This window comes from Parambassis ranga, chromosome 5 (assembly GCF_900634625.1).
Source record: "Parambassis ranga chromosome 5, fParRan2.1, whole genome shotgun sequence".
Lineage (NCBI taxonomy): Eukaryota > Metazoa > Chordata > Actinopteri > Ambassidae > Parambassis > Parambassis ranga.
In genome coordinates this window covers 3,423,535-3,441,452 of record NC_041026.1, presented here as the reverse complement: position 1 = coordinate 3,441,452, position 17,918 = coordinate 3,423,535, and the positions used below count along the sequence as shown (strand labels likewise).

Here is a 17,918-nt window from a genome sequence, read left to right as displayed (position 1 = left end):
GACACATTTCTGCATCAGTCTGTAACCATGAATGAGATTTGGGTCCAGCTCTTCCCACCAGTGGAAACAGACAGAGTCTCTGAATCACTGGGTCTAAATCAAGGTGATGGACTTTGTTTTGTTCTGGTGGTCGACCTGAAAACACGTCACACTGTTACAGGGGCCGACTGCTGATCTTGATGGGCCTGATGAGATGCAGATCCAGTCTTGAAGAGTCTGGACTCAGTTGTAATCTGTTGGACCCTGGACTGGATCTAGGACTAGGAAAGGTATTTTTAATCAAAAATTCAGGTTGACCTTTCATTGTGTTTAACCTGAAGTTTTAAGTTTAAGTGGACCCTGGAGGACCGGTGAGGCGTTGATGTCCTTCTTGTTCTTCTGCAGCTCTTTGTTTGCATCTTAAGAGAAACTGAGCCTCAGGGTAGTGAGGTATTTCAGCCCTGCAGCAGGTTTTATGTTTGCAGACTAAACCTACATGAACCTGGAGGAGCAGATATACATCTTGGTGTTTAACCAGGATGTTTGCTGTATAATGTAACAAACCGCCATCTGATAAATGCTGCATACAGACACACAACCCGGAGGTCCTTCTGTGAGAAGTTCTGCTAAAAGCATCCTTTGCACACACATTCAACCTGCCCTAATTAAAGACATGAATGAGACTGCGTAGCATTTTGCTTGTTGCACCTCCACCGGTGCCAGAGTTCCAGCTGCAGGGTCTTCAGCTGGGAGCCATCTCTCACTGATGTTTCACCCCTTTGATCTCCAGAACATCTCAGGATGGTGAGGCAGCGACAGGGACGTCTCCCTGCCACTCCCTGCAGCTCCCTGCAGCTGGAGTCAGGTTAACACTAGGGACCCTCTTGCCTACGTCAACTCTTATCACTCCTTCTCAGCCAGAGCCAGAAGCTTCCCTTCTCTGCTTCTTCTGAGATCCTTAATGACCCTCTTGGCCTTGGCTGATGTGAAGCTAATGTACTTCAGAAAAGTGGTTGGTTAAGTGGCTCACAAAGTCCCGGCAGCTGACTTCAACTGGGTAAGTTGTTGCTCCAGCCTTTCTCTTGGCATTTGGCCACTAAGTCTGCATACCGGGACTTCTTCCTCTCTTATGCCTCTTGGATGCCCTGTTCCCATGGCCCGGTCAATTAGACCTGCCTGGACTTCTCTGATGGGCCTGATGAGATGCAGATCCAGTCTTGAAGAGTCTGGACTCAGTTGTAATCTGTTGGACCCTGGACTGGATCTAGGACTAGGAAAGGTATTTTTTAATCAAAAATTCAGGTTGACCTTTCATTGTGTTTAACCTGAAGTTTTAAGTGGACCCTGGAGGACGGTGAGGCGTTTGATGTCCTTCTGTTCTTCCTGCAGCTCTTTGTTTGCATCTTAAGAGAGGAAAACTGAGCCTCAGGGTAGTGAGGTATTTTCAGCCCTGCAGCAGGTTTTATGTTTGCAGACTAAACCTACATGAACCTGGAGGAGCAGATATACATCTTGGTGTTTAACCAGGATGTTTGCTGTATAATGTAACAAACCGCCATCTGATAAATGCTGCATACAGACACACAACCCGGAGGTCCTTCTGTGAGAAGTTCTGCTAAAAGCATCCTTTGCACAACACATTCAACCTGCCCTAATTAAAGACATGAAGTGAGACTCAGATTCTTCAGCTTGTAGATGAGACTGACACACAGCTCACAGCTCAGGGGTCATCAGGGTCTGTTGATGCAGACTGATGGGAGCACAGCACCACACAAAGAGATACGCAAGCACCTAGCTGTAGATACAAAAACATGTCAGGTAGTCTTTATATACAGATATACATTCATTCATGAAGTGATGGATGCTTCAGTTCTCCTCACTGTTTTGTCCTTCATGTTTACAGAGTTCATACTTCAGGCTTTCAAAGGACATTTTAATGACATACCTTTCCACTGCATGCTGAAACAGTCCTGATCTCCTGGGAGTCTTTTAGGCTGTCCATGGCACCAGTTCTTAAAATTTAAAGGTGCTCTATAATTCCACTTCAAGAGCACCTCCTAGAAAAGAGACTCACATTATATATAACAGGACTATGTCAGCAGACCAAACTGGTGAGTTGTGTACCTTCACTCTGTCAGAGCCTCCTATCCAAACCTGTTTATTTGTACCAGTGGCCTCAAATACCACATTCTGAAGGACCTTGTATTCCTTATTACTGTGCACAGATGCCAGCTTTACACCCTTGGACTGACAGTTTTTCTGCAGTGGAGATCAACAGACTTTCATGTTTAAGTCCACCAAAGCAGAGTGACAGTGATCAAAGTGAGTCCAGACCCTCTTAGTACCTGAGCCTCAGCATAGGTCATGGATTTGGGCTCATAGATGTAACATTTGCAATTAAACTCAGTCCAACCATAGGGACAGGCTGCAGACCTCCAGAACCATGACGGTCTTCCAAAGACAACAAACAAAGTGAAGAAGAAGATTCTCCCAAAGTGTGGAAACATGTGGAGAAAACATGGAAACATGTGCACTAACCAGCTGTCTCGATCTTCAAGACCTGGACAGTTTAACAGAGCAGATGAAACATCTGAATGCTACACACAGACAGAGATGATGACAGTGTCATACTCACTAGAGTATGTTTCAGGTAAGTAGGATGATGAGGTGGCTCTCAGGGAGGACACAATTTATTAAACTTAGTGCAGCACACTCTGCAGAGCTCATGGCACATTGACACATTGAAGCACAACAACATTAAGTGGTTGTGTCATGCCTCACTACGGTTACTCCAAATGAACAAAATACATAACACTTATAACTCCAATCTGAATGGCTCCAATCTTCACCAACTTCCTCCATTTACAACACTGAACATCATTACTGGGAGCACATTTCTGCCCCACTACAGACTGTGTCATCTATGATGGGTCGAACAAATTGAACAAACATCTCGGTTGACTTTGTGTGACATGTCAGCAATTAGAGGACTGTTTGTTATTGCCATCAGGGCAGTGCTGAAGAGGAGTATGTATGTTCAGCCAGAGGCCAGACAAATACACCTCCAGCAGTTACTGTGTTTACTTTAGCTACATCAGAGAAGAAGACACCTTCACTGACACGTATGTTGTTTTGAGTTCTTTGTTCTGTGATGTATATAAGAGCAGGTCTTTGAGCTGTTCAGCACCACTACTCTGACTCTACAGACTGACTGTGAGGAGGAAGAGGAGCAGATCATTCTTCTTCAGGTCTGTCACAATTGTCTCTGTTGAATGAACTGTCAGTCACTGCAGGCCGTCTGTTTCCTGCAGAGACATTAGTATGAGAAATACTTTGATTGTTCTAGGAGACGTCTGAACATTGAAACATCACCATGAAACTGCTGACTGTGGCTGCACTCCTGTGTGCAGTGATGGCTCTGACCACTGCTGCTGGTGAGTATGACACCATCATCACCGTCATCATCTCTGTCAGATGTTTCATCTAAATATACATGAGACAGAAACTGGACATGTTGTCATTTTTAAGCTTTGAAATCTCTGTCTGCAGCCTGTCCCAAAGATTGGACTCCATTCAATAACAATTGTTACATCTATGAGCCCAAATCCATGACCTATGCTGAGGCTCAGGTACTAAGAGGGGTTTGGACTCACTTTGATCACTGTCACTCTGCTTTGGTGCACTTAAACATGAAGGTGTGTTGATCTCCACTGTAGAAAAACTGTCAGTCCAAGGGTGCAAACCTGGCATCTGCGCACAGTGTTGAAGAAAGTAAGCTCCTTGGGAAGCTTGTGAGTGAAGGATTTGGTGGGAAAAGTCCATATATTTGGCTTGGAGACTCTGACAAAGCGAAGGTACACAATTCACCAGTTACCAGTTTGGTCTGCTGACATAGTCCTGTTATATTTAATGTGTATCTGTTTTCCAGGAGATGGTCCAGAAGATGATTAATAAAAGACATGTACATTTTAAGAACTGGTGTGATGGACGGCCTAAAAGAGTCCCAGGAGATCAGGACTGTTTCAGCATGCAGTGGAAAGGTATGTCATTAAAATGTCCTTTGAAAGCCTGAAGTATGAACTCTGTAAACATGAAGGACAAAAACAGTGAGGAGAACTGAAACATCCATCACTTCATGAATGAATGTATATCTATATATAAAGACTACCTGACATGTTTTTGTATCTACAGCTAGGTGCTTGGGTTTCTCTTCCTGTGGTGCTGTGCTCCAATCAGTCTGCATCAAGAAACCCTGATGACCCCTGGGCTGTGAGCTGTGTGTCAGTCTCATCTACAAGCTGAAGAATCTGAGTCTCATTTCATGTCTTTTTTTTCTCATCTCTGGCTGTAACTCTGCTTAAAGAATGAAGCGACAAGTAAACAGGAGCTGGGCTGTCTCTTTAACTAGAGCAGGTTGAATGTGTTGTGCAAAGGATGCTTTTAGCAGAACTTTATTTCACAGTGAACTCTTCTTTCTCATCTTCTGCATCATTAAAGTGTGAAGCATTGAATGAAGCTGCTCTGTGAGTCGTCTGTGCTTCATCTTACTCTGTCAATGGCTCCAAGCTGTGTCTCATGTGACTCAATGGCTCCACCTTGTGGACAAAGTCATGATGTGTATTACTGCTGACAGTGCAGCACTGATCTTTTCCTTTGACCTCTTTTTGTCACTTTGGTCCTTGGCAGTAAAAGCCTGCTGGGTAGCACACATGCTGCCTGATCATGTCAGTGCTGTGTTGTGTCAACAAGTGAGAGGAAGAGAACATATCTATAACAATAATATTATTAAGAGCCACAATATTTAGAGTGTGGATGTGAGTGCAGACACTGGGTGTTTCATGCATTTCCTGTATAATTAAAAAGACACAAGTGATGCCTTGGACCCAGTGTCTCTCTGCATTTTGACTGGATGACCCTCCAACATGGGTCTGGCCCAGTAACAGTCTGCACTTTCATCCATGCTCATTATGCTTACAGTGTTCACTGCTGTGGGCATGTCTTCCTCTGAGTTGCCAGCCAGCTTCACTTTAAATCAGCCCACAGTGACACCAGGTGGTGAAATCAGTGTACTGCAGGAGGCTGTGGGATCAGTGTGAGGCCCTGCTTCAAATGTACTGAAGGTCTGTACACATGTACTGTCTGTGAAGTCAGACGAAGACGATGAAAACCATGTTAAATCATAGTGTGAATAAATTGTGGACCTGGTGGGATGCAGATCCAGAGACGGTCTGCCATGTCTGAGGTGGATCCTGACACATTTCTGCATCAGTCTGTAACCATGAATGAGATTTGGGTCCAGCTCTTCCCACCAGTGGAAACAGACAGAGTCTCTGAATCACTGGGGTCTAAATCAAGGTGATGGACTTTGTTTTGTTCTGGTGGTCGACCTGAAAACACGTCACACTGTTACAGGGGCCGACTGCTGATCTTGATGGGCCTGATGAGATGCAGATCCAGTCTTGAAGAGTCTGGACTCAGTTGTAATCTGTTGGACCCTGGACTGGATCTAGGACTAGGAAAGGTATTTTTTAATCAAAAATTCAGGTCGACCTTTCATTGTGTTTAACCTGAAGTTTTAAGTGGACCCTGGAGGACGGTGAGGCGTTGATGTCCTTCTTGTTCTTCCTGCAGCTCTTTGTTTGCATCTTAAGAGAAAACTGAGCCTCAGGGTAGTGAGGTATTTTCAGCCCTGCAGCAGGTTTTATGTTTGCAGACTAAACCTACATGAACCTGGAGGAGCAGATATACATCTTGGTGTTTAACCAGGATGTTTGCTGTATAATGTAACAAACCGCCATCTGATAAATGCTGCATACAGACACACAACCCGGAGGTCCTTCTGTGAGAAGTTCTGCTAAAAGCATCCTTTGCACAACATATTCAACCTGCCCTAATTAAAGACATGAAGTGAGACTCAGATTCTTCAGCTTGTAGATGAGACTGACACACAGCTCACAGCTCAGGGGTCATCAGGGTCTGTTGATGCAGACTGATGGGAGCACAGCACCACACAAAGAGATACGCAAGCACCTAGCTGTAGATACAAAAACATGTCAGGTAGTCTTTATATATAGATATACATTCATTCATGAAGTGATGGATGCTTCAGTTCTCCTCACTGTTTTGTCCTTCATGTTTAGTTTAACGCTTTAAATGCCAGTTAGATTGTAAGATGGAAATATTTAATGTAAAAATGCACAAAACAAGTTATGTTACAAGTTGGGAGGCTCAGGCATTATTTTTATATCTGTCATGTCAAAGTTTAGCCAAAATATTGAGTTGGAGTTATTAGTGTTTGTATTGCAGCAGTTTTAAATGGTGTTTTCCACTTAGGTCCATTAACTCCTATTATAATACTACATTTTAATATCAGAGCCATAACAACATGGAATCATGCATTTCTTAATGTAAGGGTTTCATTTGTGAGGACATGTCAAAGTTCATGATCATAAATTCAGCTTCACATTCTTCATTTCACTGCTTCTAAGACAAAAACATGTTCTGACCTGAAATCACAGTCAGTGATTCAAATGAAAGTGAAACATCATCAACATTTAAAGCACAAAGTTGAAGCTGCTGTCACTTCCACACACTCTGCTTCTACACACAGCACAGACTCACTGTTGTGGTCTGGCCACAACAAGAACCCAGCATGTAGAGGCTGAGTGAATGTGGTGCTGAAGGTGTGGAGGTGGATCAGTGTGTCAGAGGAGACTCTGTAGAAGGACAGAGTGCCAGCAGGACAGTCCACATACACTGCTGCTCTGTGAGAGCCAGAGGAGGAGGAGATGGATGTTCCTCTGTCATTGTGACAGACAGAGTAACCATCATCAGAGCAGAACAGACTCCAGGACTGATTGTTTCTTCCAAACCAGCAGTCATAACTGTTTCCTTTCCTTCTGATTCTTCTGTAACTCACTGATATATAAACCACTCCTCTCCACTCGACCTCCCAGTAACAGCGACCAGTCAGAACATTTCTACACAGCAGCTGATCCCAGTAGTCAAATCTGTCTGGATGATCAGGATATGGCTGCTCCTCCTCCACTTGTGTCACCTTCCTGTTGTTGTCAGACAGTTTGAGGTTTGTGTGCACTGAGTTTGTGTCGACTTCAAGTTGACAGAAATCTGATGGAGAGAAAAAGACACAGCTGCAGTTTATCATCTGACACATCTGATGGCTTCATTCTGTCTTTACTGACTGATGTGTTGTTCATTCATACAAAGTTTATCATCAGACTTTTTGTCACTAATGTTTGAATGAACAAACACACAACTATCAGCTTTGTGTTCAAACACAAACTGGATATTTGCAGCAATGTGAGTAAAGACAGACGACACATTTAGAACATGAGAAGAACAGCAGCATCAACTGTATCATTGGATAAAGAGCATCATCCAAAAGCTCCTTCATCAGAGTCTGGAGGAGGATCTGGACTGAAAGACCAGACTCAGACCTCCTGATCTATCCTGATATTGTTCCACTGTTACTATTGTAAATACTTATTCCGCTTCTGTATTATTCTCCTTCTTCTGGACACATTTTCAGCGGAACTAGTCCCACAGCTTTAATGTGAGCAACCTGAAACTTTTACAGGACGTCCGGCTGTACCGGGACACCTGTGCTATGACTTTTCTTTCCGTTCCGACGTACGGTTTTCACGTAAATCGCAAAAAAACCAGTGGGCGAACGACATAGACGGTGAATGGGGAGAGAGAAAAATAAAGGAAAAAGTCACAAAACCAGGGAGGAAGCCGAAAACTGAGGGAGCCGTTTCCATGGTAACCTCCACAGGTGCTCTAACTGACTTCTCTAATTACATCATCAAACATGGCCGCTCCCATTAACAATACATTGGGTTCATTCAAACCAATGTAACCAGACTGTATACATATATATATATATATATATGTATATATGTACAGGAACATACACAACTACACCCACACGCGCGCACACATTTTCAAAAAAAAAGACCCTGCACAATAACAGGGTATGGCTGACGTGTAGATTTTCAAAATAAAACACTTAAACATGTTTTAACATGCATTAGGGAGTGTCCCCAACCCCCCCCCCCCCCCCCCCCCACACACACACACACACTTACACAGACACACAATGATTTTCAAAATAAAAGCCTCTAATTCATTACACAGCTAACTAGCGCTAGCCACCCCTACAAATTATACATCAAATCGACCAGCTCGGTCAGGACTACTACCCTCTGAGGTTTGGTAGCGATCGGATAAATGGTGTTTGAAAAAAAACAGAAAAACTGCGATCGACCCTCCCCACAGGCATCAAATCACTGTAAATTTTTGAATGCATGGCGTTTGGGCATGCTTTCACATAGAACCTTCATTCAAAATGTAAAATGTAGATAAACATTAGACCTCTGACATATTGAGTCCCCATGTCTGTTCCACTTTTTGTTTTGACAGGCAAGCCACTTAAGCTGACCTAACCCCCCTCATAGGAAATAATGGAAAAGTGGTGAGATCCCTGACAAAACCCAGCTAACTTTGGAAGTCTGGCATGCCTCTACACAGAATATTCATTTCAACTGCAAACTGCTCATAAGGAGTTAGACTTTATCATACTGAGTCCTCATGTTCTTCATAAAATAGCAGCCAAAGTTGCATCCACATCTTTAGGATTTCTCCATTCAGAATTAATTTGGAGAAGCTTAGGGCCTATTAAATCTTATATAAAACCAATCAGAAACACTGTAAAAGCATGAAATGTCATCAGTGGCATCTTACACATATGCCGGTGATCAGGAATGAGGTTTGGTGGTATATAATGGGGCGGACCGGCAGCAGAGTGTGGGCGAGGGCGCATTGGCCCACTCAAAAGTTCTTGTGAAATTTTCTAGGTTATATATACAATAGTTATTTCTATTTTCTTCCTTTCTCTCCTGTTCAAACACTGTCAGAGTTCAAACCTTCATAGAAAATAAGTCCAGTGTTACAGAATGAAACCAAAGCAAAAAAGCAAAATAAAAGGAAATATAATAAATGAAGATTAAAAAAAATGGTTTTGTGAAATGGAAGTTGTGGCGGCTGCACTAAAATGAATGATAAGTTAATGTGGTCTGTTCAGAGCTGTCAGTAAAAGCTTGTTTAACTGGTTTCGGCTGTCCCGCCTAACAAACGAAGAGATTGCTTCCAAAACGCTATAAATCCAGAAAAAAGTGTTTTCTTTCCCAAAAAAGGGTTTATATGAAAACTTCTAGTTTATGTTTCAAACTGTAATATATCATCATGAGTTTGTAATAACATCAAAAACTCAAATCTATATTTTGCTTTTGATCATTTATTAAACAATCAAATCTTTTTTCCACCCAAAAAGCTATAAATCCATTTAATGAAAAAACTAATTTTATGTATTTATATATGTATTTATAATAATATTATTTCGCCGGCTGTCAGTTGATCCACATGACAAAAGTTTTTCTCTTTAGTATGCGAACAGGAAATGGCCGGTATTTTCCCTCCAGCTGAGTTTTGGGATTCTGTATGGAAGGCTTCCACTTTTTCCCATGGAAGAAACGAGGACTGCCTCATCAATACTGTCAAAGTTATTCATTTCACATAGCTAAAACACTCATTTAAAAGATGACTGGACATACTTTCTATCTACTGACAGGGCTCTGCCATGACAGTTGGAAAGCTGGCCTGTGATTGGTTGAATGGAAATGCTGCATTGTGCTGAAAATCAGGGCGTTTGTAGCAGATTGGGAAAAAAGGGAAGAAACGGTGCAGGGAAACATGGCGGATAACGTGTTTTGTTACTAATTGATTACAAAGCTTTAAATAGAGACCCCGTGTGAAACTTATTTTGGTGGTAACTCGTTTTCTTAAACATTGGCGTTTATCACCCTAACCCTAACCCTAATAATGCTGCTCACAGCTCAGTGTCTCAGTGTCTTCACTCTTCAGAACATCAGTCCAGTCTGACCCTTTGGATGAGATTCTTTGTGTCTGAGTCCTGCCTGCTTTTTGACTGTGGAGCTGTTTATTCCTGTGTTTGGACCTTTTCAACCCTTTGTGGTCTCTCATTGGATTTTGTCTTTTGTCTGCTTTGGTTGTCTCTGTTATGTCCCAGGCTGAGGGGAAACCCACACACAGCATGTCTGCACCTCCCCACTCGTCCCCACTCTCAGATCGGCAGCTACACAGGCTGGTTTCAGTGTTAGGCTGCAGTTCATGAACTCTGAGCTGAGCAGTGCCCCAAACAAACACAGAGACACTACAACACACTAAAGCTCCCTAACAAGAGAAAAAAGGAAAACCAATGACAAAGCTGGAACCTAAAACTCCTGCTGGGGAGTAATAAACTCCAGTAAACACAAAAGAAATCCAACCGCCGAGGCTGCGCTACAACAGCTCTGATGGACTGATAGAACACTGACTCATGCACAATAACATGAGGAAAGACTGAGTCAAACTTACACTTCCTCAGCCCAGGTTTTAACCACTGCTCTCCACCATGCTCCACCCTGCAGGAAGAAACACAGTCAGAATGATTTTCTAACCAACATGAGTCCAAACTGCTGATCAACATGAAGCAGAGTTCCTCAGTTTGTCAGAGACACACAAACAGACTGAAACTCATCTGTGTCAACTCCAGAAGAGTCTCTCCTGATCTGCTCTGTGTTTATTCATGTCCTCCATTCTGTGAAATATTGCTCTCTGTCAGTGCTTTACTGTAAAATCCTCTTCATGCAGCAACAGTGTAGGTTTGATCTCAGCATTGTGCATTTATCCAAAGCAGCAAACAAGCCACACTGTCTCTGACTGTTTGTTCCTTTCACTCTATATGCAAACACAAGCCTGGTTCACATGTGTCATGGATGGAAGAGTTTCTGACACACTTCAAATAAATACATTCACTCATGTCTGTGTGTAGTTTTTACAGTGATAATATTGTAGTGACTCCCTGCTCTCTGTCTCTGACTGAAGTAACTCCTCCTTCTACCATTGTGTTGTTGTCTCCTCTGAAGCTTCACATATGGACTGTTTCAGGAACATTTGTTTGTGGAAATAATTCAGTGGTTCTTACAGCTGAGGACATTAATAAGTAGGGCATCATTTTGTATTTGATCTGCACTAAGTGTGACTGAAAATCAGTCTGTAGGTATTTTGATATGAAGAAAGTGTATAAAGAAAAGTGAAGTTAACATGATGGACACTTAATGATGGAGGAAGATGAACATCAGGGATCAGTGATTATTTCTTCTCTACAGTTTCAATCCATCCATCAACAGCTGTGGATATATGAGCTAAACTGACAGACTGAGGAGGACTCATGCTCTGTGGTCTCTGTGTACCTGAGAGTGTCCAGACTACAATCTGGACTGTTGAGTAAAGCAGACAGCAGCTTCACTCCTGAGTCTCCTGGATGATTGTAGCTCAGGTCCAGTTCTCTCAGATAGGAGGGGTTGGAGGTCAGAGCCGAGGCCAGAGAAGCACAGCCCTCCTGTGTGATCAGACAACCTGACAGACTGGAGGTACAAAACATGTCATGAACTCAAGAAGAAAGAAGGGAAATCCAACAGATCTTCAACATGAACATGAAGCAGAATTTAACTGATGATCAAAAAGCTGGATCCTGACCTGAGAGTCTTCAGTCTGCAGTCTGGAGTCTCCAGTCCACGAGACAGCTGCTTCACTCCTGAATCCTGCAGGTCATTGTTATTCAGATCCAGCTCTCTCAGACTAGAGGACTGGGAGCTGAGAACTGAGGACAGAGCTTCACAGCTTCTCTCTGAGAGGTTACAGCTGCTCAGTCTGAATGAAATGAAATGTGTACATTTAACACTACTGATTTTGATATTAATTGTAAAAGGTAGAGCAGTGTAGATAAAACCATTAAGACTGACCTCAGAGTCTGCAGGCTACACCTCTCCAGAAAACCACCTAGGTGCTCCACATCCTGCAGATTGTTCTCACTGAGGTCCAGATATCTCAGCTGGGAGGGGTTAGCCTTCAGAGCTGAGCCCAGAGGTAGACAGCTGGTCTCTGACAAACCACAGCCACTCAACCTAATAAGACAATACAAGACATTGATAGAGCCATTGATACCACTGATAATTTAATAATATGGAATAACATTAAAACATACAGATTACTGTTACTGGGATGGAAGAAAATAATTATTCATTGGATTACTGAGCAACATTTGAACATATGAGTAGATCTGATTTGTCATCAAAGCAACAGTGACTGAAGGTACACATGTCTGTGGTCCTTTTCTGTGTGTCAGTCCTGACAGATGATTTAAAAACTGACCTCAGCCTAATAATTACATTAACTGACCTAAGAACCTGCAGTATGCAGTGAGGACTGTCCAGTCCAGCACATAGCTGCTTCAGTCCTGAATCCTGCAGTTTGTTCCCGTTCATATCGAGCTCTGTCAGATAGGAGGGGTCGGACTTCAGAGCTGAGGCCACAACTTCCCAGTGAGTCTCTGAGAGGTCACAGTCAGAAGGTCTGTGATGACAGAAACAAGAACATTATGAAAGGGACACTTTAAGTAGTAGCAGTGATCTCATTTGATCTGACTGTTTGACATGTAACAAAAACTCTGATCATTCTCATCACCTCATTTTGACAGTGTATTTCACTTTATTTCTCTGTTGTAGGTTCTTTCAGCTGATATTGCTGACAAAGATAAATTCTTCTCTTTCATTCAGAGACTTTCAAGAGTTATTCTGTGTTGTGTGACATCCTGATTGAACTGTTTGTGTAATGGTATGTGTCTGCATGTTTGCAAACCATGATGTTGTGCTGCAGTTTTTGCAGTCTTTGTATTTATGTTGTTTGTGCAGCACTTTGGCCACATACAGCTGTTTTAACTACAAATAAAGACACATTTATTGTCCATTCATTTAACAGCTTCAAACAGAAACATAAAAAAACAATGTTTTTTTACAGTAGAAGAACATCTGAGACAAAAACACAGCTGATGTGATGTGTCAATGAACACAAGGAGCCCTGTTAGAGAGAAACATACAGTGTGAATGTGTCTAAGAACTAAACCAATAATCTACACTGATTGGTCACATCTGGACTCACCTGAACTTTCTGCAGTTCCTCACAGCTGGAAGCAGTCTCAATTGTCCTTCTGTTGTTGTGTTGTACTTCATCAGGTCTAGCTCATCAAGAACCTCCTCTGACATCTGCAGCATGTAGGCCAGAGCTGAGCAGTGGATCTCAGAGAGTTCTTTCTCTGACCTATTCTCTGACTGCAGGAACTCTTGGATCTCCTGATGGACTGAGAGGTCGTTCATCTCCATCAGACAGTGGAAGATGTTGATGCTTCTGTCAGGAGACACGTTATGAGTGCTTCTCCGTTTCAGGTTGTTCATGGCTCTCTGGATGGCCTCTGAATAGTTTTCTGTCTCACCCAGCAGGTCTTCTAAGAGTCTCTGGTTTGACTGCAGAGAGAGGCCATGAAGGAAGCGAACCATCAGGTCCAGGTGGCCAGTTTCACTGTGCAGAGATTTCTCCATGACTGTGTCCAGGATGTCATCCAGAGATAACTCGTCGCCGTCTTCGTGACCGTCGTTGTCACTGTCGTCATCGTCGTCGTCCCCCCTCAGGAAGTCTAGCAGCTCCTCAGTGTCCCCTTTGATGAAACAGTGTATGAGGTGGAAAGCAGCCAGAAACTCCTGAATGCTCAGGTGAACAAAGCAGAATGTTGTGTCTTTCTGTTTCCTTCTTCGCTCTTCCTTGAAGATCTCTGTGAACACTCCTGAGTACACTGAGGCTTTACTGAAATCGATGCCACACTCTTTCAGATCCTTCTTATAGAAGATTATGTTGCCCTTTTCCAGCTGCTGAAGAGCCAGTTTTGCTAGTGAAAAAATGCACTGACTGGACTCTGGTCCATATTTCTCTTCGGTCTGATTTACCTGAAACATCAAAAACTCTGCGTACATCTCAGTCAGGGTCTTGGGCAGCTCTCCTCCCTCTCTGGTTTCCAACATGTCCTCCAGAACTGTAGCAGTGATCCAGCAGAAGACTGGGATGTGGCACATGATGTGGAGGCTTCGTGATGTCTTGATGTGGGAGATGATCCTGCTGGCCTGCTCCTCCTCTCTGAACCTCTTCCTGAAGTACTCCTCCTTCTGTGGGTCAGTGAACCCTCTGACCTCTGTCACCACGTCCACACACTTGATCTGTTTGGCTGCTGCCGGCCGTGTGGTTATCCATATGCGAGCGGAGCGCAGCAGTTTTCCATTGATGAGGTTTTTCACCAAGATATCGGTGGTGGTGGACTTAGTTACATCAACAGAGTGACAATCGTCAACATGAAGGTCCAGATGAAGGCGGCTCTCATCCAGTCCGTCAAACACAAAGAGAAGCTTGAACTCACTCCTGTCGTAGTTGCGGTTTCCTGATGACTACAGAGCAGTAAAGATGTAATGAAGGGCCTCCTCTTTGATGTCCACAGCCTCTGGGATACATTCATAAATGAGGTTTGCCAAACTGAACTGTTTTCCCATCAGTGGATTCAGCTGACGGAAGGAGAAGGGGAAAATGAGATGCACATCTTGATTGGCTGTTCCCTCAGCCCAGTCTAGAATAAACTTTTGCACCAGGAAGGTCTTTCCAATTCCTGCGACTCCATTGGTGAGCACTGTTTTTACAGGTCTTTTTTTTCCAGAAGGATGTTGGAACATGTCTCTGGGTTTGACAGATGTCTCAGTGTCTCTGGGCCTCCAGGCTTTCTGGATCTGTTGGACCTCATGCTGTGTGTTGATGTGTATGTCACGGCCGGCTGTGATGTATAGCTCTGTGTAGATATCAACCAGACACTCTTCATCTTCTGCCCAGCCTTCTTGTGCACACAGAAACCTGTCCTGGAAGTGGGATTGGAGTTTCTGTTGGTAATACGTGATGTGGTGTGGCTCCGGTACTGGAACCATCCCATCTGTCAAAGACAGTGAGTAGGTTAGTGTGTGTACACATACAGACATTGAGCATTAACTTTTAGAGGCAGCCCAGTCTGTTCCTACAAAGCAATACAGATCCATCATTGTCCAAAACACGTCTCTGCTGCAGGTGAAACAACATGGCCGACACAAAAGTGCCACACTGTTCCACACCCATCTGAGCCAGAGCTGTGTTCTCATGAGAAAGAGTAAAAGCTACAATCAGAACATCTCATCAGTGTGAATCAGGTTCTTCAGTCTCACTCTTCCTTTCATTACAGCTTAGTGCCCCCTGCAGTGCAAGCATGGAGTCAGCAACACAGACCTGAAAGTTGCGAACTGTGTCTTCTACACATGTTTGGAATTATAAAAACAAACCTGAGGTGAAAACCAGCAAAACTTTATCTCTGTGCAGGTTGTACTGCTGCTTGTTTGATGTGTCTAATCAAAATGGAGGATGGTTTGTTATGTCACTGATAGTTATAGGACAAAAATCTACTGTATGAACAAATAGCCCATGTGGGACAGGAAGTTTTCTGTCCACGTAGAGATCTCATAAGTACGATGGTGTATTAGGGCCATTGTAAGAAAAGGAACTACTGACCCGGAAGAGGCGGGGGGCTAATATTCTAAGATGAAAGTAGCAAATTTGCTAGAAAAAAACTCAGAAATGTATGGGAAAACCTCAGATATTCTCTGACATTAGGCAATAAAGTCGCAAATCTGGATAGACGTTGCTTGCTGTCATGGTCGCCGTGGAAAAGCTCATCAAGTTTTACTGTGGCAATGCTGTGAGAAAGAAAACACCGTTGATAACCTTTCCTGCTTCAACCTCCCAACCGTAGTCAGGAGGCACAGAGGACGAGCTACGTTGCTCGTGGTTAAGCCCCACCGTCACACACAGCTGGAGTAAAGGGAGACCAGAGCACTTTCCTGTCCTTGCAGGGCGGTAGCTTTATTCTCTTATTCTTTACACTGTACATATACTTCTTGTTAATAACTCACCCCTCTCTCAAGCTAAGAACTCTCATCTTCTCTCCCACTCCTACACACATACACTCTCCTGTATCCTGCACACTCACATACACACACCGCCACAGGTACACACATGTAAGGAGGTAATAACTTCTTCATTTACTTTTGATCCCATTATTTTCCCTGTATTATGTTGATTGTATGGTTTTTCCATGTGACAGTGGGGTTTTGGCGCCCTCTACAGGGCCCTTGGAGAGTTGGCAAGGGATACTCCACCCTTGTCACCAGTCTTACATGTGCTGTTCGCGTGGTAAGTCCGAGTCTAATAAGCTCTGCAGAAATTAGCAATTTACTTTGTTGTTTTGCCGTCATAAGTCCACATTCCTATTGTTATTGTTGGAATAATAACCATAAGTTTCCTTTTAATGTTGGTTGCTAAGCGTTGTAAATTAAGCAGTCCGTTTGACAAACTGTTAGCTGCTAGCTTAAATGCAGTAGCAGTGCTGTCTCGTAGTACAGCACTATATGCTAACTTTGGGTTTATTTTTCAGTGTGTCACTGTGGAGCTTGTTAGAACTCTGGATACAAGATTTCTGTGTCCAGCCTGACCCTAATAAACGGCCTGTCGAGCCAAGAAAGAAGTTGGTTTTTGATTACACAACGCAGAAGAAAGTATACACCCACTACACACACACGTAGGCTACTCACTGCCATCCTCTTAAGAAGGCATATACCACTCTCATAACACCCTGAACTGAACTAAAGCCCTGAAACAGTTTACATGTACACATAAACCGTATGCACGCATGCAATGAAGATGACGTCTTGGAAACGCAACACGATTCCGTGACCAAGAAAAACGGATATAAATTTCTGAGTTTTTTTCTCACAAATTTGCAACTTTAATCTCAGAATATTAGCGCCCCCCCCCTTTCCAGGTCAGTATTTCTTTTTCTTAAAATGGCCCTAATATGCTGTCGTACATAACAGAGAATGCAGCTTCTCACCTTCAGCATGAGGAGAAGACAAAGTCTGAGTTGAAGGTCCAGGGTTAGTGTTCCTGATGTCATCCAATGTCTGCTGCAGGTCCTTCCTGGGGATCTTCCCTAAAATGTTCCAGGTGACCTGCACTGCATTAGGAATTCCATATGTCTGCTCCATCACAGTCACTGTTTCCAGCCTGTGTTCCTTTTGCAGGTGGCATGTTTTGATGGGTGCGTGGCCCTCTAGGCAGCCGGGCTGCTGCAGAAACCAGTTGAATGTTTTGAACTCTTCATCTGTCAGATCTTGCAGAATGTTCAGAAGGTCCTCTGACGTCATCACAGCTTCCTGGAAAAGTCAGAGGACATCAGCAGCAGCAGTATGTATGAGATGAAGTGACACCATGTCAGATTAGCTTGCAGTGGGAAAACATTCAACAAGAGGCTGTCATTGCACAAAGAGATCTTCAACATGTCAACACAGTGACAGTGGCATAGATGACGATGTTGACAGGGGTGGACAGCATCAGAGAGACAGCTCAGGTTGTTCTGGGGGACAAAGTCAGAGAGGCCAGAGTGAGAGGGTTTGGGAGAAGAATGTTGAGAATGGAGCTGCCAGACAATGGAGCTGCCAGACATCTGTGTATGGATGTGCTAAGAGAGGACAGGACGTTAGTTGGGGTGAGAGGAGAGTTTGCTGAGGATAGATGTATGTGGAAACAGAGGATTTGCTGTGGCGACCCCTCATGAGAACAGTGACGGCGCCCCCTGCAGCTACAGACTCCACTGCTGCTGAGAAGGTGCCATGTACAGAAGCTGTGTGGGGAGGTCACATGCTGTAAGTGGAACAGTGCACACACACATTCAGTGTTTGCTTCAGAGTTCTGTCACTTCTCTCCATGTGTGAACATGTGAATAAATGAACATGTGTTCATGTGTGTTTCTGTCACAGTGTGAACAGACTGAGTGAAGCACTGAGACCTTCCTCTGTAACAGTCTGTGGACTGTTTTCTATAGAAAGGACAAACACATGAGCAGCTAC

At 43.5% G+C, this 17,918-nt stretch overlaps 1 protein-coding gene and 1 long non-coding RNA gene across 2 annotated transcripts; both read left to right on the top strand.

Annotated features, from left to right (window-relative positions):
• Positions 1–3,247: 3,247 nt before the first annotated feature.
• LOC114435400 (type-2 ice-structuring protein-like) lies at positions 3,248–3,869 on the top strand. The gene is made up of 3 exons (XM_028405057.1): positions 3,248–3,413; positions 3,529–3,608; positions 3,696–3,869. The coding sequence occupies exons 1-3, from the start codon at positions 3,353–3,355 to the stop codon at positions 3,867–3,869; spliced, it is 315 nt and encodes a 104-aa protein (XP_028260858.1). The 5' UTR covers positions 3,248–3,352.
• Positions 3,870–3,939: 70 nt separating this feature from the next.
• LOC114435395 (uncharacterized) lies at positions 3,940–4,494 on the top strand. The gene is made up of 2 exons (XR_003670594.1): positions 3,940–4,019; positions 4,171–4,494. It is a non-coding gene; the product is annotated as an uncharacterized LOC114435395 (long non-coding RNA).
• The last annotated feature ends 13,424 nt before the right edge of the window (positions 4,495–17,918 follow it).

Excerpts from the sequence above, each read along its gene's own strand:
- LOC114435400 (XM_028405057.1), top strand. The coding sequence starts at position 3,353 with ATGAAACTGCTGACTGTGGCTGCACTCCTGTGTGCAGTGATGGCTCTG. Across the intron at positions 3,414-3,528 it reads GGCTCTGACCACTGCTGCTG|CCTGTCCCAAAGATTGGACT; the intron begins GTGAGTATGACA and ends CTCTGTCTGCAG. Across the intron at positions 3,609-3,695 it reads TGACCTATGCTGAGGCTCAG|AAAAACTGTCAGTCCAAGGG; the intron begins GTACTAAGAGGG and ends TCTCCACTGTAG.